Below are 22,051 nucleotides of genomic sequence, written 5' to 3'. Positions count from 1 at the left end.
GGACCCCTGGTTCATGCCACACAAGATGGATGCCCACCCAATTCTGTCAACTCTGGGCAAAGCTCCATTCTCCAACCAATCTCCTGTTACCGTCAGCTGAGAAAAACAATGTACACTACAAAGAACCCATGCTAGATAGTCAATAATAATTAGAATCTCAAACAATCGATCGAGACAGCCAATGGATATCGTAGTTTCTCACGCCGCGTTACATTAACACAAATGTAGAACAGATTGGAAAGATCATAATAGCTGGCCACACGCCTTTCGTACTTTCCGCAACCCAAAGTCGCGGGAAGAATGGTTCATATCGTCAAATATTTGGTAGCCTAGTCGTCAAAGACGGTTCAACGGACGTTGCTAGTGGGCTCGACACGGAGATGTTTCGGCAAGCGGCATGAGGTGTTGTTTTAGTGTCATAGATGTGTTAGTAGAACCCCGCCCTCAAGTCTCAGATGACCCAACCTTCTTCTCTGATGAAACTGTACATCAGATGCTGATCTGCCGCATGGGAAGATCAACACCCAACCACGCTCCTTTTCCCTTTTAGATGAATCGTTCGTGATGCTTCCCACGAGCGATCGCTAGTTCTTTTCCCCATTGTATGGGCTCAGACCAGCTATTCCCGCCGGCTGCCAGAAGCTGGAGAACAACAGCATGCGTGCCCCACTATTTCAGAGGGACAGAATCTGGCTGACCATTTCCAGAGCTGGGTTTCTGCGCGTTGGGAGGTTCGACAACAACATACACTGGACTCGGGGCATTTCAATGATACACGAACTATCGGTCTGGGGGACATGAAACTCATTTAGCGGTGAACAACCCATTTTCTGTCTATGCAGCCATCTCAACATGGTCTTTAGGTAGGAGTATGATTCTGTCGCATGAACCCCCTTCTCCCTTGACAGTTCGTTGAGTTCAACACTACAACCATCACAAGGGTCCAATTCCATACCCGTCACCACTCACAATATCATCGGTGACCTGTAATCTATGTCAGAAGTCTCGGTCAGAAAATGATTCGTACCGACAGATTCGGGTTTTGAACACCCCTTTTCGAAGGCTTCAACCCCGATCGACATGCCAAGATCCGTTACCGATTGCGCCGAAGCATGGTAAAAAGCAGTGCTGAATCACTCGTATCCAGATTGTCGGTATCGCCGAAGCTGGGGGAGAAGAGAAGTCAGTTTCCCGCTTTCCACTTTCTGATATGGCTAAAAATAGAGAGTCTCGAAGAAATGTGGTGAGATTCCCAAATGTCTGTTTGGCTGGCATTCCCCAACGTTTAACGCCGACACGGACACTTCGTTTCACGACTGCCGAGATATTGCGGATCTGGACGAGCCCCGGCCCGGGCCCACCTGTCATCACTTTGTCGACCGCTCGACCACGTTCTCGCTTTCCACGCTCTCCCCCCGGCCACCGACAGGGTCCCGACTGGTCCGACGACCGAGAAACCAACCAAATGGTCCGTGACATCCGTGACCGACCACGTTCGACATGCGGAACAGTGTTTTGGTCGGTACGTCATTTCTCGACCTCCTAAAAAGGGGAACCACAATACCACACCGCAATCCCGGAGCCCGGCATGGATCTTTTTTTGTAACTGACTACACTTACCCACTGAGGTGCGGTGCCATGTGGCATCTTGAATCACAACAATTCTCCGAAATGACACGGATTGTTTCCGTTTTCGTTAGACCATACACTGCAGCGGTGCGATGAAAGAGAGCTTGAAATAGGGGATGCGAACATCCAGGCTCATTTGGATCGACCTTGACCATTTGTTTCATTCTCACCACGAAACATGAGCTTTAGGCAAGCTTTCTTTGAAGTTTAGGTAATGAGGTCGCTAACCACATATGTCATGCTCTATCTCCTTATGATAAAGTGACGTCATGCTCGGATTGAAGAGAGCGCCAGGTAGTACCTATTTGGTCGACTCGCTACCTAGCGTCACGGTAGGTGTTCCTCAGGAAAAGAGGTTCAGATCCGAGACGGGAGTTATCTCGATGGGAGGTCGCTCCTTCCCTGTCTAGGGGTATTTAACTCAGGTACCTCCAAGGAGTTAGTGCTGGGGCACCTCGACCATGCCATTTGGATGGTACTTACCAGTGGAAGGTACTGCTGTAGTGGTACGTACCTAGGCTGCACAGGGTGAAAGCCAGTATCTCACAAGCATCACTCTCTAACAGTCGAGTGGGAAAGCGGCGATCGAGAGGAGTGGTGTAGTGCACCAGTCCCAATGATCGATACGAGTGATCTTGGTTGATACACCAATCGTTTCGCAAGTTTCGTTTTCTACACACACGGGTCGATATGGAGGCATCGTGGGTAGCGAGGTCATCCATCTTAATTCTTATTTCGTTTTTCTTGAGGTTAAAACAGCCAATGGTGTCCCCGAGTTAAACTCCATGGGGTCTTTTCGCGAGAGGAAAGGTCTGAGATCGCGAAGTAGGCAAGTGCTGTACGTGCGATGTACAAGTTCAGTTGGGACGGAACAGGATGACCACTCATTGATCTCATATCATCGGGGGACGAGCGGGATCGCGAATGGTATAGTAGTACTGTAGTGGTAGTGGCAGCACACAGTTCATCATGGGAGGTCGAATCTGGGTCGAACCTTCCGTCTTTTGATAATATTCGACGTTAAGAAGGTGCTCTCGTCCTAATGACTTCCCAGACTACCTAGGTACCTACCTTCCACCGACTCAAGCATTGCCAACGAACACTAGAGGTACCTACCTAATCTTCGCCTTCAAGGAAACCTGGAAGGTACGAAGTGAGTAAGTCTGAAAGACCAAGCAGTCGCCGACTTGGCTGGTAAGAAGCATTTGATGCAGCCTCTTCGTTCCCGCGTACTTCCTTGTGACCCAATTGTGACTGGGAACAAGTGGAAGTACCCGGATCACACCGGAACTTCAGTTCTCTACCTGACGTCCATCATCATTCGGTATTCCCCAGTTGTTTCTCTGTTCTCACGGTTGCTTCCATGAGATTGTCTTGGCTCCAAGGCTTCATACTATTTCGAGCTCTACCACTATACGTCCTGTTCTTGTAGCACTCCTCGTTCGTTATATTCGGCCTCTTCTCCACCACTATTTCTGCTGTTGAGCCCAATATTGTCCGATATCCTCCCTTTCACCACCTTCGCGATCGATTAAATGCTCGAGTTACGCCAAGCTGTCTAATATGGATCACCCACCTCGCACGAGACCCTTCAAGTTTGAGAACTTGGAGGACAATGCACCCGTCGGACCGACAAGCTATCAACATGCGCAACTCGACAGCGGTAATCAAATACCATACTCCGGTACAACGAGCCCCAACTCAGAACACAACGCTGCATACCATGACAAATCACAGACGTCACAAGATATCATTCAAGAGACGCCCAGGAGCTTGCCACTTGCTCCCGAGGAGATGGGGCTGATCGAAAGACCAAAGATGAGAAAGACTTCCGAACTTGACCAAGAATTCCAGTTCGGTCCTCCGCTCCAGATCAACCCAGGACAATTCACGAAGCAGTTAAAGAATCCTATACCACTCTATCAGAGTACTCAATCACCAATTGTGGCTTCCCAGCCAGCTAGCAAAGACAGCAAAAGTCGACAACTCCCGTTTCCTCTACAAGAACCAGGGCCAGGGAGGCAAATCGAGGAGAGGACTGGCAACAATGTTGTCTCTGCACGCGACCGGCTCCCTCCTGAGACAACAGACCATCCGGGCTCCGTCATTGTCCATGAACACAGAGCGCAAGACACTGAACAACGTCCGAAACGGACGGTTGACACTCGCCCTCCACCAAGGGGACCTCCTTCTGTAGATGCGTCCCCACCGTCCGCCCAAAGACCTTCAAAGGTCGCATTGCCCCTATCAGGGCCACACATCAGTGTACCGCATGTGAAGAATAGTCGGCATTTTACGTCAGACCAGGAACCGGGTGACTCCCGCTCACAAACCAACCATCGAGCCTCTGCCGTCAATGCGTCGAGACCCTTACAACAACACAGAAATCATGCCGCAATTGTTGACGAAGTAGATATCAGCAGTGATCGTCATCAGTTTCCGGCATTCAATGAGACAGGGATTGCCCTTGATGGGGAGTATCATTCTGAGAAAAGAGACGGCCAGTCAAAAGATCAGTCTTCACCCTCGAGCACTAGCATGAAACACAATGTCAGACTGTCACATACTGACACGTCTCACCACCAAGACATTCACATGAGCGACTATAGTCATTCCGGTTACCCCGAGACCGAGGACGCTGTCAACGTGGAGTCTAGAGGGGCACATGTCAGATCTATCGACTACCCTGCCAGTCGGCAGCCCAAAAGCACTAGCTCACACTTTGAGTCTCTCCATCAAGAAGAACCGTCCAACAAAAGCCGCCAAAAGTTCCATACATCACATGATGTCTTGGACGCGAACACCGTTGGCTCAGGCAAACCATCCAAACGAGGAGCTGGAAAGGCGCACTCTTCTTCGAAGCCTCAAGCTGTTTCTCCAATCCGTCGCCGGGCAGCTGCATCGGCCGCTCGCTTACACAAACAGCACACATCGAGGGATCCTAAAACTGCATACGAACAGAATTCTCGGCCACATTTGGAAGGCTCAAATGTGTCCAGGAGAAGGGCAGCCGTCTCCACAACTGCGAGGTCGGATATAATCGATATCACGAGTACACCCGGGAGCGAGATAATAAGATCGAGCCCGGCCAACAACAACATGAGCGTCAAGATCAGCCAAGAATTTACAAAAGATTTGGCTGGGGTTCTCAACCGATTCACTACTCAGCACAACTCCACCAGGCAGGAGCTGAGGGAGAGGTATCACAAATACATCAGGCAGCTCAAGAAAGCAATCAAGAAGCGTGAACATGAGGCCGAGGAATACATTTCTCGGGTTGAGGAGCAAGCCAGCGAGATCCGAAATCTGGAGCACTCCAATGGTGAAAAGACCCAGAAAATTGAAGATCTCGAATATTCCAAAGGGGAAATGGCCAAGAAGATCACAGAGGTGGAGGCAGTGCTTGAAGCTACCGCAAAGCGAGGCTCAAAAGCAGAAGGAAAATATCACAAAGTCAAAGACCACCTGAATGCAGCGATTGAGGAACAACAAAAGCTATACCTCATGTCTAAGTCGCAGTGGGAGAAGGCTATCAGGGAGGTTCGGGAGACCGAACGCAGTCACGGTGCTGCCTTGGAAGAGATGCTACAGAAGACAGAGATAATACGGCAACAAATGCTTGAAAAAGTTCGCCAGACAGTCGGTCAATGTAGACAGGACACCTCGATATGTAGGTAAGATTTGCGTTGCTCGAGCGACAAATTCTGACGGACTCCTTAGTGTACGGCCAGATCGACGCCCTCACACGCCAGATAGAGCAAAAAGACGCCGAACTGAGCCACGAAAAGAAAGTTGTGAAAATGCTTTCACAGCAGCTTGAGACCCTTAAGATCACCAATGAAGGCTTCGAAGCGCTCCGGTCTCGGCAAAATGACATTATGGGCAAGATGGACGAACAAAATGTACAGGCAATCCAGAGACAAGTAAAAACCGACGACGCAATCGGGACCCGGTGAGTATTTCAGATGGAACATTACATCTACTTGAGCTAATTTCGATAGACTTGGTCAGATTGCCGAACAAGTTGGGTCTGTTTCCAAAACGGTGTCAGAGCAGCCTCAAGTGCTGTCAACTCTACAGAGCCAGCAACAAGGAATATTGAAGCTGTAAGTATATTCGATGGCCATCAATTGCCTGTGTACTGACGTCCTTAGTATCACGTCAAAGCTTGAGGCTGTCATGGAGGCTTCCGGCACTACCGAGAAAACAACCACCCAAATCTCGGATGACATCAAGGCCAATATGGAAAAGATTTTGAGACACTTAGGCCACGAGAAGGACCTTCTGAGTCAACAGTTGAACCAAAATCTCACGGAAGTTGGCAGGCTTTCTGGTTGCATTGCCGAGAAGGAAGAGGCGCTCAAAAATTGCCAGCAGGAGTTCAAAGACATGAAAAAACGCTTCGAGGACCAACAAATTCACTTCAGTCAACTTCAGGCGCATGCTGTGGAGTTAGAAGTCGCTCATGAGGACAACCAACCGCTCAATCAACAACTCCAACGCGCCCAAGCAGAAATCGAGCGGTTGGAAGGAGAGGTTAGCTCTCGAACAACAGCGATTTCACAACTCGAGAAAACAATCCGATCAAAGGAGGAAGCATACGTCTTTGAGGTCAAGCAGTTTGGCTCACAGGTCCAACAACTCAATCAACTGATCATGGACAAAGAAGCGACCATCCAGTCAGAAAGCGCCAAAGCTACAGAGCTTGTCCGTCGGGAACTTCTTGTAGAAAAGGACAAGGAGACTGCTGAACTAAACAAGACGATCTCCCAGTTACGCAGCGACAGGAACGCCTTGGACGACCTAGTGACGCAACTTCGACAAGAGAGAGCCAGCGAGGAAGAAGCCAAAAGGCAGAATGCTCGTACAATCGAGCTTTTGAAGGCTAATCTGGCTATTTCTGAGAACCAATGCTCATCTCTTGCTAAAGAATTGAAGACAAGATCGGACGATCTCGCCGAGTCTCGTCATCAGAGATCTACTCGACTCAGCGGTTTGGAGGCAGATCTTGCTGTTTGGCAGAAGAAGGCAGCCGAGCTTGAAGCAAACTACACCGGGCTGCAAGAGACTGAAAGACAGCATACCAATGAGATCGAGGCTTTGAAAGTCACGCTTGCTGCTGCGGAAAGTAAATGCTCATCCCTTTCTGAGGAGTTGAAGGCGAAGTCACTCGAACTCGAACAATTCCAGCAACGGGGCTCTTCTCGTATCATCGACCTGGAGAAAGAGCTTGCCAGTTGGCAGAAGACAGCAGCCGAATTTCAAGCAACATATTCGGAAGTACAGCTGATCGAGAAAACACGCGAGGAAAAAATGCAGGAGTGCTTTACTACCATGGAGCAACTGGCAGTAAAGGAAGGATTTGTTGCTTCAGATGCTGGAAGCCCAAAACTGTTCGACAGCGCTACAACGATGGATGAGGTATGGTCAAAGATTCCCAGGGCTGTAGAGCAGATAATGAAGATGGCATCAACGAAATATCAGGCCATTCTCGACAAGCAGCACCAACCGCTCCAAGCACTAGGTGGAGTTGCTGATCAAACAGGAGCACCAGCAAGTGAACTGCAGGCATTACTTGCCAATGCATGCAACAAGATCGGAATAAACCCACTGCAAGAAAGCAAATGTGGCGATCCAGATGGAGTCAGTGGCACGAAAACAACTCCACCAAACACGGAGGAGACATCATCCCCGTTCCTACAACATCGCGTGGTCATGAGCCTTCAGGATCAAGAACGGAGGGTTGCTGTGCGACGGCCAACATCTACGGAAGGTATACGCAAAGTCCGTTTGCCTCCACCGCCCTCTGTTGCCCAGGAAAAGTCAAGGAGGAGAGAGGCTGCACCTCCTAAATCGATCATGAAGAGAATGACGCGTAGTGCATCTCGGGAACAATTGATAGACAATTCTTCGGGGAGTGGTGCGTTTGGGAGAATCGGACCACTTGAAACCTTCACAGCAACTCCCCCTGAAAGTGCGGGTGCTTTTTTGGAGCCAAATCCCGTGTCTCATGAAGTTACGTCCGGCCACTTTTCAGATGCCTCTGCTTCAGGAAGACCTAACAAGCGGAAACAACCTGATGATATCGTGGATTCTCCTGTAGTTCTTCGGCGCGGGAGATACTCGAAAGGGGCCGGGGGAAAGGGTACGACCAAAGACATTACTTCTACCCCAGCTTCAGCATCGCTTCCTAACGGCTCAGATGAACGTGGAACTCGCGGAATAGTACGACCACAACGGATTTACCGAAGCCGTCACGCCCTGGATAAGTTGAGCGAAGGCTCTGAGCCTTCTGAAAACGGATTGATTTCCATCAACTTCAAGCCTTCATTTGGCCTCCTACCCGAGGTCATGAACGGTGCCAACAGGTTTTTGCCACCCAGATCAGCACCGACTCGAACTTATGGCAGTAGAAGGTCCGTTGATCCTGCGGAAAACACCAACTCGGTCAGTCAAACGAACGGCGAGTCCCAATCACGGTCTCAGTCCCAGCCACTTTCGCGATACGGGGGCGCCAATGATGAGACCCAAGACTCCATGACCCTCTCGCAGAATGCAAACAAAGAAGACGGAGATGACTTGCCTCTGCCTCCGCCTGGGAATAAGTTATGATCCATATGTCGATGCATGGCGTATTTGTGTGGATTGGAGACTGTGTTTCGAATGAATTGAGATTCAATATGTATACGACGAGAAGAGTGTGAAAGAACGCCTGTAAAATGTTGGGAGACGGGTCTTGTGACTAATGAAAAGTTTGATTTCCACGAAAATATAGAAAGATGAGATAAAGCGATGTACGATGGCAAGAAAAGTCAAAGATGTCGAGGTGTCATGACAGACTGTCTGATCGCGATAGAAGAGTTATCCTTACCACACAACACAAGAGAAGGGAGAGCCACTTGGCAGTGAACCTGGGTCACGCCCAGCATTGCCGACGGCCGAGGGGCGTTGTGCTTATCTCTTGACTTGTACATTCTCTAATCAACCTGGCCCATCGGTAGAGCGAAGAAGCAACAAACGCTCCATGGTGCCAATCCATAACTCACAGGGTGATGTTATATACTGATGGATCGGTGGTACAGTAATAATACACGACCAGAGACTGGATGGAACGAGGGACCCCATCTTATTCTTGCGCCTCTCTTCTCCATATATCCAGTCCAGTTCCGGTCCGGTCCACCCCCCTCTCCAGCTCCAGCTCCAACTCACTCGCCAGCACTGGCCATTGTCTGCTGGTGATCTGCTTGAAACACAACCCGGTCGAAATCGTAACTTGGTGTGACGTGGTAATCCGTGGAGGGGGTGCTGTAGCTTTTTACTTGTCGCTGCTTCGCCGCTACGCTCTTTGATTCCGTATCGCAGGCTCCGCGTTCTCGCTCTGGCTCTCGGTCGTTCGACGGTCGTTAGGCCCGGGGGCGAGTAACGATCTATGACCTGCCCTTGCGTTTCTGTTCGAGGAAGAGGACCTTGCGGCGAACTATGGTGGAGAGGCGAAAGGGTTAGTAGGTATTCCTTCCTCTTCGAGATCCGTGATTGGGAAAAATTGTCTGTCGTAGGCAAGTGTTTCTTCCGTCCCCTCCTCTCTTCTCTGTTGGCCGGTTGGTTGGCTGGTTGCTTTTTTTTTTTTCTTTTCTCGAAGGTCCGTACGTTATGCCATCGTCCGAGTCTTTGAACTGTTGCGTCCCAGCCTGATCCCAGTCCTAGTCCCAGTCCCAAGCGAGCTTCCCAAGGTCCGTTCGACGAAGCGTATTGGGGTGTTTCGAATCGTGCAAATCGAGAAAGCCCGCAACCAAAAAGAGTTCCATATCATGCCCGTGTCGTCGTGTCCGCCGAATCAATCATGTAGGTGGTTGGAAGCGAAAGAGGTAGATAGGAATGAGGGGAGAGGATATGCGCATACCGATCGGATCGTATTTCAGCATGCTCATAGGCAGCGAGGTACGGGGACGGGTGAAGGTGTAGAAATAACCCGTCATGGCCATTGAGATCAGGCGCACGTTAATGATGCGGGACTTGGCTGTTTGTTGTTTACCTATCAGCAACTATCGTCTTCTGTTTTCGGTTTCCGGTTTCCCCATTGCATCGCTTTTCCCTTTAGGAAAACAAAGCAGTAATTGCAGACACACGGGTGAGGATGGAGTCGATTACCCTTCTTCGCCATGTTGAACGACTTTTGTTGCGCTGTTGTGGTGTGCAACGGCGCGCCTGGACTGGACTGGATCAAGTGCGGTACGGCGACGGGCGACGGGCTGGGGCTCGTCCGGACGGAGAGGTTCGCAAACTGCGGGCGGAGGGCGGGCGGATTCACGGAGCACGGTCTTTGCGCCGGAAGCTCTCCAATCGACGTCGGGTCGTCCGCGCTTCTTGCGATTGCGATTGTAGATTTTGCCTGCCGGCCCGCCGGGGGTGCGTGGGCCGTGGTGGGGCTGTGGGTGGGTCGTGTGCGCTCCTAGCTGGGCTTGGCAGGTGGCTGCCCGCGGTTTAGTGTACTTGTAGGATCGGTGAAGGCAAGGTGAGGAACAAGCTGAGTGTAGTGAGCTGAGAGCTCACCGAGGAACCCCAGAGGCCTTGGCCAAAACACAACGGGCGTGATATCTATCAGAACATCTCACACAAATTTATTGACAACATCAACACCTTTGCTGGGCTTGTACACTGAGAGAGATGTATTCAAGAACATAAATTTGATATTTGTGTACCGTAATTTCAACATGGTGACCGTTGACAGCACTGTGGCTGTAATCATGCCCGTCCCGCCAACAAGGCGCTGGAAGGGAACTGTGTAAGTCGACGAAAAGGATAGTTCCTGGATACTAGATATAGTCCACTGGTCCTACACATGCCGCAGCTACCTCTAGAGGTAGAATACAACGGCCCGGATTTAACGTTGGCTTGTCAGGCAGCACAGCACAGCAGCAGCTTATCTTGGCGGCTACGAAACAGCTCAGCGATACCGCCTCGTCTGGCGGATAGCAGTCCGAATCAGAATATGGCATTTGTTTGATTGACTCTCCATACTGTACCAAGACTGTAGTCTCGATTCGGACCTCTGCGACCCCGCCAGAAATGGATCGCGGGAGCAAAACCGGACCGGAACGAAGACTCTTTTGTAACAAAAAGTTCTAGACCACACCGCTTTCCGTGCTCCTGTTTCGGAGCTCATTAGTTCAGTTTGGGTTGCTACATTTGATGAAAAAAAGAAAAAAAAAAAAAAGTTCGTGTGTTCTTCTGCGTGCTATCTTTCCCCCCCCCCCCCCCCCCCCCCATTCATAGTGTCTTTGCGTCTGCTGTGTCGAATGCGGTTTGAAAACCCAACCCAACTGACATAAACTGGACTCAGCCCTAAATCACATCCCGTCCTCTCGGTACTCTCGGAGCGAGTCAGCGCACCATCAACGACAAGTTCTTCTCCCGTTCACCTTTGACGGCATCTCCGGGAGTCCTGTCCCCCCCCACCCGGCAGTATCGAGACCCTCCTCCCCTCATCCATCAATACGTACACTTCATCAGAAAGAGATCGACAATCGCATCGATGGCTGCCGGACTGTCAAACGCCCTCAAGACCGCCCGTCACCGGCTGCCGAGCGCGGCCGTGAGAAATTATTCAATCCCTGTTCAGCAGTCGGCGTGGGGTCCGGCGACATGCGGAGGTAAGGATCACCAAACCCTTGCCATTCGCCAAAGCGGCGCGAGTTTCTCGTCCGACCGACGCGGATCGATGTGCTTTATTGCGTCGCTTTCACCTTCCCGAACGTACCGTTGCTTCCTCTTGTCCCGAACTTCCCCAACTTTCTTTCCCCGCGTTTGCAACTCTCTCCGTTGCAACGGTCTTGGCACCTGCTTAAACCGCAGCTGTCCATCTGCCTTCACTTTCCCATTCCCCAATGTCAGGTGTTTGCTGTCGCTTCGAGTTCATGATCCAAGTTACATCCTGAGACTCCATCCCCAGACCGCCACCTGCCCATTTCCCTGTCTCCCCTTCCTCCCCACAACGGGAATCACCATCCCCGATCTCGGCAAAGCCACGCGAACACAACCACACACCACACACAGAGAGTTGCAGCCAAAATCTTCAACTCCCGAGAGCCTCGTGGCATGCAGTGCGTGCATAGTCCCTATCTACCTACCTCTATCTACTTGATGTCGATGCCTGCTCTGAAGCAATGCAATTTGGCAATGTTGCGGTTGCCTCGTCCCGTTGCATGGCAGATCACGTAGGTACCACCTAAGAGGTACCTTGTGCGCTTAAAGCGCCTCAGGGCAATAACCTGAAGCACTTTGTTCCGGCCGTTCAAATCCCGAAGCAGTTGGTGTATTCGATCATCGGACGTGTCGACACGACAGGCGAGACATGCGCTGATTCTTCTTCAATTACCCGTCCTTCATATACACACACGCAAGAAAGAGCTACACAAGCCAACCATTTATTGTCGGTTTCGCTTGTTTGCTTGGTCTCTCGTTTTACTCCTCTTGAGCCGGAGCTTCCCATTTGTTATGCCCTTGAGCCGGCCTTGTCTCTGTGGAATAGGTTCGCCAAAGCTGGTGAACTTCGTTGTCTTGTAAACCCGATCACAATCTCTGAAACTTGTTGTTGTGTTATCTAGCTGGTCCATGTACAATTGCCCTTTCTGTTTCATGGGCCGGCATCAAACAAGCAATCCTTGCGCTTTCTCAAGATAACGAGAGACAAGCAAGCCACAGTACTGTACCTCTTGGACGGGGGACTGTGGGTTCCGAACTAACGAAAGTTTTCTAACGTGTGCCCACTCTCCAGCTTCCGGCCTTGACTCCTCCTCGGGACGCGCTGCCCCGCTGTTCAAGTCTCATAATACCCCGCCGGTTATTCACTCGTTCACTCAGCAAACTCGGTTCCAGTCCTTCACCCAGATTCGCAAAATGTCGTCCTCCAACTCCCGCCGTCTCAACATTGACAACATCAACCCGCACGTTAGAGCGGCCAAGTACGCTGTGCGCGGTGAGCTTGCCGTCAAGTCCGAGGAGTTCCGGGCCGCCCTCCTCCGTGGAACCTCCGACATCCCCTTCAGCCAGGTCATCTCGGCCAACATCGGCAACCCCCAGCAGCTTGACCAGAAGCCCATCACCTTTTTCCGCCAGGTCCTCAGTCTCCTCGAGAACCCTCTGCTTCTCGAGCATGAGGACGTCCTCATCAACCACCTCGGCTACAAGACTGATGTCATTGAGCGCGCCAAGTGGTTCCTCAAGAATGTTGGCTCCGTAGGAGCTTACAGTGCCAGCAACGGCGCCCCTGCCATCAGACAGCACATTGCAGAGTTCCTCGAGAGTAAGCAGCCCTCCCTGTTTGTACCCGTGGGGTAACATGTATGTAACTGTTGCTAACATCCCTTTCTTTTTTTCGCTTCCTAGGGCGCGATGGCTTCCCTGCCAACTGGCAAGACATCTACCTCTCTGCCGGTGCTTCTTCGGGAGTCAACACCCTCCTGCACATCATCTGCGCCGATGAGAAGAGCGGCATCCTGGTTCCCATCCCCCAGTACCCTCTCTACACCGCCTCGCTCTCCATCCTGAACGCCACCTGCGTTCCCTACCTCCTCGATGAGTCCAAGAACTGGGGCACCGACATCAACACCATCAAGGAGTCGTACCAAAAGGCCAAGGACGCCGGCGTCGACACTCGCGCCATCGTCATCATCAACCCCGGCAACCCCACCGGCGCCTCCCTCTCCGAGGAGGACATCCGCGCCGTCCTCGAGTTCGCGCGCCAGGAGCGCCTTGTCGTCCTCGCCGACGAAGTCTACCAGACCAACGTCTTCATCGGCGAGTTCATCTCGTTCAAGCGCGTGCTCCGCCAGTTGCAGAAGGAGAACCCCGACGGCAAGTACGACTGCGTCGAGCTGGCTTCCCTCCACTCCATTTCCAAGGGCATGGTGGGCGAGTGCGGCCACCGCGGTGGCTACTTTGAGCTGGTCAACTTTGATCCCGAAGTCCAGGCTGAAATCTACAAGTTCGTCAGCATCATGCTCTGCGCGCCTGTCATTGGCCAGTGCCTGGTCGAGCTGATGGTCAATCCGCCCAAGCCCGGCGAGCCCTCCTACGAGCTCTACGAGAAGGAGTACCGCGGCATCTACGAGGGCATGAGGGAGCGCGCCAACGCTCTCCACAAGGCGTTTGAGCAGATGGAGGGCGTCGAGTGCGGTGCTCCCCAGGGTGCCATGTACCTCTTCCCTACCATCAACTTGCCCCCCAAGGCCGCCGAGGCCGCCGCCAAGGAGGGCCGTACCCCCGACGAGTTCTACTGCATGAAGCTCCTCGAGGCTACCGGCGTCTGCGTTGTTCCTGGTTCTGGGTTCGGTCAGAAGGAGGGTAGCTTGCACTTCCGCACTACCTTCCTTGCTCCTGGTACCGAGTGGGTTGGCAGCATTGTCAAGTTCCACAAGGAGTTCATGGATCAATATCGTTGAACGGCTCACACCACTGTCAAAGTGTATTTTGATTCGAAAACGGTACTTGATGAAAGGACTCTTTGCGGTTCGTCACGGTGGTGATGGGTGGGTGTCGAGTGTCCTCGAGATGGATGGATGGTCTGACTATGACGCTGCGCACAAGGGGGGCGCTCGTTCATCGGTTCTGCAGCCCCTCAAGTATCAAAGCTGCCGCGGAAGAACAGGGTGTGACCCTGGAGATATCATCCCTTCTCTCCCTTGTAGAATGTCACCTGCCCTGTCCGCTCATCTACCTTAGGGATAGATATGTTGCCCATCCCAGCGCCGGGACCGGATAATGAAGTTGAGGGGAAACATGGTACGGAAAAAGCGAGCGAAATCTTGTTTACCAAGCAGAACTCGGAGTATGAAGGACAAAAAAAGAGCGATTTGGTTCGGCTTTTGGTTTGGTTTGGTTGGTTGGTTGGTTGGTTATGGGATCTTTGATGATACCTCAGCGTTTGTACTTTTTGCTAGCCTTTTGCATTGCACGTATGTACGTAGCCTTATCCAGGATACGAGGGACATACGAATACAAAAGTAAAAAAGCCTGGACAAGAAGAAACGGAGTCTTATGAACACATGATGCAATATCCGTGACAATGAGGAGCAAGTCGTTTTGTGTCATTTGTCCTTACTAGAGACGAGTTAGGCCCTAACGACAATTTAATGTGATAGGTTGCTTTAGGCTCTATTCTCTTCTGATTTCTCTCCGCCTTTCATCCATCCACTCAATCCATGCCCTTGATCATTCATATCCCCTTCCCTTCTTCCCAAGGTAATCGCTAACGATAGCACAGCTCGCTTATACATCATTGACCTTCCCCTTGTTTCACTGCTAGCTTCTAACTCTCTTCAAGTTGGTTCTCTACTACGCCCTTTCGCTTCCCCTCAACCGAACAGCCTGTCCGTACTTCTGCAGCTTGGTAATCAGCTGGTCACCCTGGCGAACCACGTCCTGATACTGCTTGTTCTTGTCGTCGGGCCGGTTGGTCTCGATAACACCCTTGCCATTGACGCGGTCGATGGTGCAGGGAATACGGCCGGCGGCGATGAACTTTGCTAGGTCACTGTTTTTGTGATGTACGATCAGTATATATAGAACTTGTGTCGGGGGGAAGAGGGGTAGAACAAAAACAAGGGGAAAACCAACCGATCCAAGAAATCCACGGTAACACCAAAGTCGTTGGCCATGCTATCCAGTCCCACAACGCGATAGCTCTGCAGCAGTTGCTGGTACGCGCGCAGGCGCATCTCGCGGATGAACCAGTTCTTATGCTCGTGCAGGTAGCGGTCCTGGGTGAGGAATTGCTCCTCCACCAGGGCCAGCGCCTGGAAGAAGAGCTTGTACCGGCCGTTGTACAGGCTGCTAACCAGCTGCGCGAGCGGGTCAAAGTCGACCGCCATCTCCGCCTCAGGCTGTTCCGTGCTGCTGCCGAGCGTGGTCAGGTTAACTACAGCCGTCCGGGCCGCCACGGGGGCGTTATCGGCGTCCTGCATCGAGGCGTCGGCTCCCGGGCCGGCCGAGATGGCGCCGGTCAGTGCGAGCAGCTTGTCCTCTCCGTCGCCAAGAATCGCCTTGATCTCGGGGGCGTCCACGACCTTGGACTTGAAGTCGACGCGCTTGAGCGAGACGGAACCGGCGAGCACGGCGTAGACCACCAGGTTGCTGTAGGTGCAGAGTTCGTACGAGGTAAAGGTGGACAGACTGTCGAGGAGCAAGGGGGCGGCGCCGCTGTAGTTGCGCACGGTGAGCAAGTGCAGACCCTCGTAGGCCTTGAGGCGGTTGCGACGGTCCCAGTCGCCGCCCGATTCGACAAGCGACTTGGCGCGCTCGACAGTCTTCTGGACTAGCTGCTTGTCGCCAAAGAAGAGGCCGAGGCGGATTAAGGCGAGGACGAGATCGATCTTGGTACCTAGAATGCTCGTCTTCTCGAGCAGATCTTGGTGCGCGGCGATGGCTTTTTCCTGAATAGGAAGAGTGTATGCTTAGTATATGTCGGTTGGTGGGAGTGGATGGGTAGCTAAGTGAACTTGTAGTGACCAACCTTATCGCCAACTCGGGCCCAGAACTCGGCCCTCTTTCCCTTGGCAGCCTGGATCTCTGTGTCTCCCGCCTTCTCGACAGCCTCATCTTCCTCTTTTTGGAACTCCTCAAGCTCCTTCTCGTTCTCGGCCTGCAGCTGCTGGTACAGGTTCTCATCCCACGGTAGGCTTAAGCTTGTGGTGGGTTTGTGGGTCGCGATCATGCCGGCGGCGATGCTGCTCTTCCTACCCAACCTTCCGGCACCGGCAGTGTTGGAGCCGCCTTCCCCAACAGAGTTAAGGACACCCTCGGTAGGGTGCGCGAGGTATCGGTAAAAGGGCGCCATCTTGTGCTCGGTGATGGCATCTTGAAGGTTCTTAACGGCCGCTTGTTGGGCAGGGCGGGCGGCGTAGGGGTTTGTGAGGGTGAAGACATGCTGGGCGAGGGGCAGCAGAGGCCATTTCGCGTATTGAGGATCGGAGCCCATTTTGTAGTTGTGATGGGTGCTAGCTTACGAGCCAAGGAGGGAGATGGGAGAGGAGGATGCAAATGGAAGACGGTCCGGTGCTGGTCAGTGTCCGTCGTCTGGTAGAAGCACCCCGCTGGAAATCGGCAAGCAGCTGATGGAGGTGGATGCCGGCTTAAGATGGGAAGTTTCGCGGTGTTGAAAGCTCTTGGAAACTGGATCGCAATGTGTGACTTGGCCTGGCGCTGTGATTCTACCAAAGATGCCGGGTCGAGGTGAGGCTGGGTGGTGGTGATGTCTGTGGTTTAGTTGTGGTGCTCCTTGAATGGTTCGGAAGGTCGATAGAGTAGCTGACCTCACTGGAGAGTGACCAAGGCCCCCAGAGCTCGCGCGTCAGCACTGGAAAGTGGAGACAGAGCTTGGAAGGCGGGCCAGGCCTGCAAGTGGAGCCGCTGGAACAGTGCCCGGGCAGGCACACTTCATCGGCTCAAACACCGACCGACCCATGCTTGCATCCTCAAAACACTTGCATCCCGACTTCCTTTCCAATTGCTTTCTCTCCTCGACAACAACAACAACAACAACAATAACAAGAGCTTTCAACTTCGACATACCGAATTTCGAGTCCCAGAATTCACTTTCAGGATTTGCCTGTGTCTGTACTCGCATCAATCGATATCAACAGTCAAAATCACAACTCACACCACTCACCGTCGCATCAGTTATTCTGCTGTTACACGAAGCCTGTACGCTTGCCATAGTTGTTCTTGCCGATGATCAAGTCTCCTTGCGAGACCACACCAACAGTTTTTTCCAGAAATGTCAGGCTACGATGGTTACACCAGTTATAGGTCCACTCGCAAGAGGCAACGCTCAGAATCGCCCTACGACGACGACCGCAATGGCCGCAACGAAGACCGTCGATACAAGTCTGCGAGGCATGACGAAGATGAGGACGACAACGATGTCCTCCCACAGCCGTTTGATGCCCGCAAGTTAGCTCCGGCCAAGAGAACACAAACCCCCACTACCAGCGGCGAGCCTAGAAAGCAGAAGCGGCCTGGCCAACGTGCCCGCATCACGGAAGCCGAGCGCGAACAGATTCGTCAACGTCAGATGGAGCGCGAGCGCCAGGCTCAGCGGGAGGCAGAAGCGGCCGCCGAAGCTGAGCGCCGCAACGCGGTCAATGACGTCGTACGTGCCCATTACAATGCTGTGCCCGAGCGTGGCCGTGACTGGCGTAAGACGGACAGTCGCATCAAAGGTCTCCGCTCCTTCAACAACTGGGTCAAGAGCTGTATCATCCAGAAGTTTTCTCCTGACGAAGACCACTCGCCTGGCGCTCGTGAGCGGGGAATCAGTTCGAACAATCAGCTGTTGGTGCTCGACATTGGATGCGGCAAGGGCGGTGATTTGGGCAAATGGCAGCAGGCGCCACAGCCCGTAGAGCTCTATGTTGGGCTGGACCCAGCAGATGTCTCTATCGACCAGGCGCGCGATCGGTATCGAAGTATGGTGGCTCGTGGCGGTCATGGCGGCAGGGGTGGACGGGGTGGCTATAATAGGAGACAGCCGCCACTCTTTGAGGCGCGATTCCACGTCAAGGACTGCTATGGCGAGTCGATTGAGGACATTGACATTATCCGGCAGGTCGGGTTCGCGTCGTCCAACATTGGTGGCCCCAGCCATCGGGGCTTTGATGTGGTCAGCATGATGTTTTGCATGCACTACGCCTTTGAGACGGAGGCGAAGGCGCGGCAGATGCTGAAGAACGTGGCCGGTGCACTGAAGAAGGGTGGTCGGTTCATAGGATGTATCCCGAACTCGGACGTCATCAGCTCAAGAGTGGAAGAGTTCAACAAGCGATTGGCAGAGCAGCAGAAGGCCAAGGAGGATCAGGCTCAACCGAGTGTTGAGACCGACGGAAACACGCCCAAGGAATCAATTCCCAACGGAGATGAAAAGCTCTCATCAGATCAAGCACAGAGGAAGCCAACTCCAGAAGAGGGCGAGGCCTCGGAACAAACCCCCAAACCTGACGAGGACAAGGAAGAAGGGGAGCTGGAGGAAGGCGAGCTTGAACCTACTTCGGAACCCAAACCACCCTCCGACCCAACCATCGCAGAATGGGGTAACGACATTTACCGCGTGCGGTTCAACGGCCCCACGCCTGCTGACGGAATCTTCCGCCCTCCGTTCGGGTGGAAGTACAACTTCTTCCTTCATGAGGCCGTCGAGGAGGTCCCCGAATACGTGGTTCCCTGGGAGGCCTTCCGTGCGCTTGCGGAGGATTATAACTTGGAGTTGCAGTACCACAAAACTTTCACGGACGTGTGGGAGACGGAGAAGGATGACCGTGAACTGGGGCCCCTGAGCGAGAGGATGGGGGTCAGGGATAGGATGAGCGGAAAGTTGTTGGTAAGCCCAGAGGAGATGGAGGCGGCGAGCTTCTACGTTGCTTTTTGCTTCTACAAGGTTTGAGGCTGTTTTCAAGGTGGCTCTGCAAGGGAGACTCGAACGCTTTCCACGGGGCATGATTTATTTTCCCCAAGTCCGATTACATTTACTGCGCCTTGATGGGTTGGCAATGGACCTCGAATGATGTGTTTTCCTTCCCTCGTTGTGTCTAAGGAAAGATGCTATCTTATCAGATGAAGGCGAAGGGTGACCTTGCTTTTGCTATTTTAATGTCTTGGGGCCTTCCCCTTGCGTCTCGTGTTGAAGAACGAGAAGACGGTTAAACTAAAAATTACGGACGGGTTTGGACGGGCGGAGTGGCTCTCAACTACATGATGGACAATTACCAAGATCTCTCGTTACCTTGCTGGAAGCCATTATGTAGCCAGAATGGCCAAACTTGCATTCAACGTCCCGTCCTGTACGTGATTAACCTTGATCACTAGGCCCGACCAAGGCGATCCTCGCTTACCAATAAACCACACTAAAACGCGGACTGACACCACTACGGTGCCGCTACCCCGGGATATTTACGGAGTTGCACGGCGTTTGCCCCACTGCCCCACCAATTGTCAGCGCCCGGCGACGATGACAGTCTGGCGGATTCCATCTATCCCCACCTGCGTTTGTTGACATGCCTTGGACTTGGACCTTTGATGATTAGGAGAGAGCTTGTGATTCGAAAACTGCGCCGCATTCACACGCCAACAGCATTGTGTCATCATCAGTCGGACGGGGGTTTCAGACAACAACGATCCGAAAATCCACCGATCATTCGCCAGACTCTCTTGGGATATACTTATCGAGTCATCTCATCACCACCCAACTCATCTTCTGGATTTCATCTCCCAACCTCTCTTCCCCCGTAAACATTCATCCATCACCACCCAGGCACCACCAAACATGTCCCTCCCGAACCCAGACAACCGCCCGCTCCTAATTGGGCCTCCCACCGGGCCTGAGGCCCCCTTCCCCTTCCGCATGGAGGGCGAAGTCATTTCCGGCTTTGGCCGCGGCTCCAAAGAGCTCGGCATCCCGACCGCCAACCTGCCCGTCGACGACGAAAACGCCTGGATCAAGAACATCGACTCGGGCATCTATTTCGGCTGGGCATCGCTCAAGTTGCCCGCTTCGCATCCCAACTCAGTCTTGTACCAGAAACCTCCCACTTCCGAGCCGGTGATGATGGACCCTGTTCAGCAGCAGCAGCAGCAGCAGCAGCAGCAACGAAATCAACAACAACAACAAGAAGGGGGAGTTGGATCAGCCCAACAGGAAAAACTTGTGGACCAAGAAACCGGCCAGTGGCAGATTTACCCCATGGTCATGTCCATAGGCTACAACCCCTTCTACAAGAACACGGTGCGCTCGGCCGAGGTACATGTTTTGGGGGAGTTCGCGGCTGATTTCTACGGGGTGGGGATGAGGCTTTTGATTACGGGCTTCATCCGTAACGAGAAGGATTACAGCGGGCTGGAGGCGTTGATTGCTGATATCCACTTTGATTGTGAGGTTGCCCGGCACAGTTTGGCTAGGAAGGGGTGGAGAGTGAGGGAATTGGGTGTGAAAGAGGGGGAAGAGGAGGGTGAATTGGATGGAAGTTGGTTGGTGAGGTGAAGGAGGGTGAGGTAGCAAGCGGGGGAGAGAGAGGGAGGAGAAGAGATAAAGGGGATTTGGCAAGATTAGAATTTGTGCGGCGAGTGGGAATAACGACGGGATGGCAAGACTACCTAGTACCGATAGAATCTAGAGATGCAACGCTGCGCTGAAGCTTAAAGGATGCAAGAACTGCAAATATATATATATATATATATATAATGCGGAGACAATGTTGAATTGGAAGGAGAGGATGGGAGACTGGGAAATGGAAAAAAGGATGCCATGGGTAGCGACGACCAAGGGTATCACGTGCATGTCAACTTGATATGCTGACTCCTAAGATAGGCTTCCTTTTGTTTCTCCCCTCTCCAGTGTCGTGCACCTCCATCGCGAAGGAGCGACCGGTATTTGGATGTGGTGGAAAATGTTTTTGCGGGACTGGTCTATGTGAAACCCCTAAGTTCTTCCCCTCTTCATTATCTATGCCTTGTCTACCGCGAGCAATAGAATGTATTTGCACCTTTTCCACCCTCAGCGCAATATTCCCCTCCTTTCTCTTCACTGTTTCTTGATGCATGGTATCAAAGATCTAACGATGGTGCTTGTGCTTGTAGTTCAACTTTACCATCGGGCAGCGATGGGCCAGCCAGAGGTACACAAGCGCCCCATCTAAAACCAGGTACGAAGAAAAGGCGGGCAGCGGGCTAACACAACGTAAAAAGCATGTCTTATATACCAGACAGGTTTGGTCAGATGGCGTTACGAAAGGCCATTATATCCGCCCCACTGATGGGGATCTACATAGGGTATATAGTGGTAGGTAGGTATGTATATATAGGTATGCTTGTGGCCTGGATAAGAAGGGGACACTCAGACGTTGCTTAACAGTGTAGACATGTGATATAATATGGAAGGTGTATTTTTGTAGATAAAGACAACGAACGACGCCTTGATCGAATGTTTTTCCAATGTTATATCTGCATGCGTGAAGGCTATGCACCATCTGCAAATGTCTGCGAAATTCGGTGGGTCTTACCAACAACCCAGTAGAACGCGATGAAGCCTACATTGTATGTTTTATCTGGTTGCTGCGTTTTCTTTCAAAGAAGTGAAGTCTCCATAAAGTGTCATATCTCTATTCTCAAAGCGAATATATCGACCGCGTAATAAGTACAGCGGATGATCGTCCCTCGGTGACTCCAGCACCGCATTTGTACCTAATAGGCACAAGGAAGAATGATGGAGGTAAAAAGGGTTTCGCGAATATAATTCAACATTTTCAGTTATATTCTGGACATTAGTGTTGCTTTTGCAACAGATAGGAATAGAACGAATGGAAAAGAGCGACAAAGGAGAACAGATGCACCCCTCAGAGCCCTTGCCCGCCCGTTCAGGTCAATAGCCCCAGGGCGA

General features: G+C 52.2%; 6 protein-coding genes across 6 annotated transcripts; 4 read left to right on the top strand and 2 right to left on the bottom strand.

Moving 5' to 3' along the window:
• Nucleotides 1-3,192: 3,192 nt before the first annotated feature.
• Nucleotides 3,193-8,768, top strand: NCU03974 (hypothetical protein; the record flags this gene model as incomplete). Its single annotated transcript, XM_951466.3, has 4 exons — nt 3,193-5,278; nt 5,350-5,581; nt 5,631-5,735; nt 5,784-8,768. The coding sequence occupies 4 exons, from the start codon at nt 3,193-3,195 to the stop codon at nt 8,239-8,241; spliced, it is 4,881 nt and encodes a 1,626-aa protein (XP_956559.3). The 3' UTR covers nt 8,242-8,768.
• NCU17114 (hypothetical protein) lies at nt 8,551-10,079 on the bottom strand. Its single transcript, XM_011396794.1, has 3 exons — nt 9,778-10,079; nt 9,530-9,646; nt 8,551-9,106 (listed from the first exon to the last, which is right to left on the bottom strand). Exons 1-3 carry the CDS (start codon nt 9,788-9,790, stop codon nt 9,057-9,059), a joined length of 180 nt encoding a protein of 59 aa, XP_011395096.1. The 5' UTR covers nt 9,791-10,079; the 3' UTR covers nt 8,551-9,056.
• An 815-nt stretch (nt 10,080-10,894) lies between these two features.
• Nucleotides 10,895-14,716, top strand: ala (alanine). The gene is made up of 3 exons (XM_952519.3): nt 10,895-11,279; nt 12,404-12,931; nt 13,015-14,716. The coding sequence occupies exons 1-3, from the start codon at nt 11,162-11,164 to the stop codon at nt 14,067-14,069; spliced, it is 1,701 nt and encodes a 566-aa protein (XP_957612.2). The 5' UTR covers nt 10,895-11,161; the 3' UTR covers nt 14,070-14,716.
• On the bottom strand, nt 14,645-16,959 carry rpn-7 (regulatory particle, non-ATPase-like-7). Its single transcript, XM_952518.2, has 3 exons — nt 16,139-16,959; nt 15,244-16,058; nt 14,645-15,160 (listed from the first exon to the last, which is right to left on the bottom strand). The coding sequence occupies exons 1-3, from the start codon at nt 16,601-16,603 to the stop codon at nt 14,962-14,964; spliced, it is 1,479 nt and encodes a 492-aa protein (XP_957611.1). The 5' UTR covers nt 16,604-16,959; the 3' UTR covers nt 14,645-14,961.
• A 155-nt stretch (nt 16,960-17,114) lies between these two features.
• NCU03971 (mRNA cap guanine-N7 methyltransferase) lies at nt 17,115-19,559 on the top strand. Its single transcript, XM_952517.2, has one exon. The coding sequence runs from the start codon at nt 17,402-17,404 to the stop codon at nt 19,061-19,063; it is 1,662 nt and encodes a 553-aa protein (XP_957610.1). The 5' UTR covers nt 17,115-17,401; the 3' UTR covers nt 19,064-19,559.
• Nucleotide 19,560: 1 nt separating this feature from the next.
• On the top strand, nt 19,561-21,186 carry NCU03970 (riboflavin kinase). The gene has a single exon (XM_952516.2). It carries the CDS (start codon nt 19,943-19,945, stop codon nt 20,654-20,656), a length of 714 nt encoding a protein of 237 aa, XP_957609.1. The 5' UTR covers nt 19,561-19,942; the 3' UTR covers nt 20,657-21,186.
• Nucleotides 21,187-22,051: the final 865 nt, after the last annotated feature.

The sequence above is a fragment of the Neurospora crassa genome, linkage group VI (genome assembly GCF_000182925.2).
Source record: "Neurospora crassa OR74A linkage group VI, whole genome shotgun sequence".
NCBI lineage: Eukaryota > Fungi > Ascomycota > Sordariomycetes > Sordariales > Sordariaceae > Neurospora > Neurospora crassa.
This window is presented reverse-complemented; position numbering and strand designations above follow the sequence as displayed.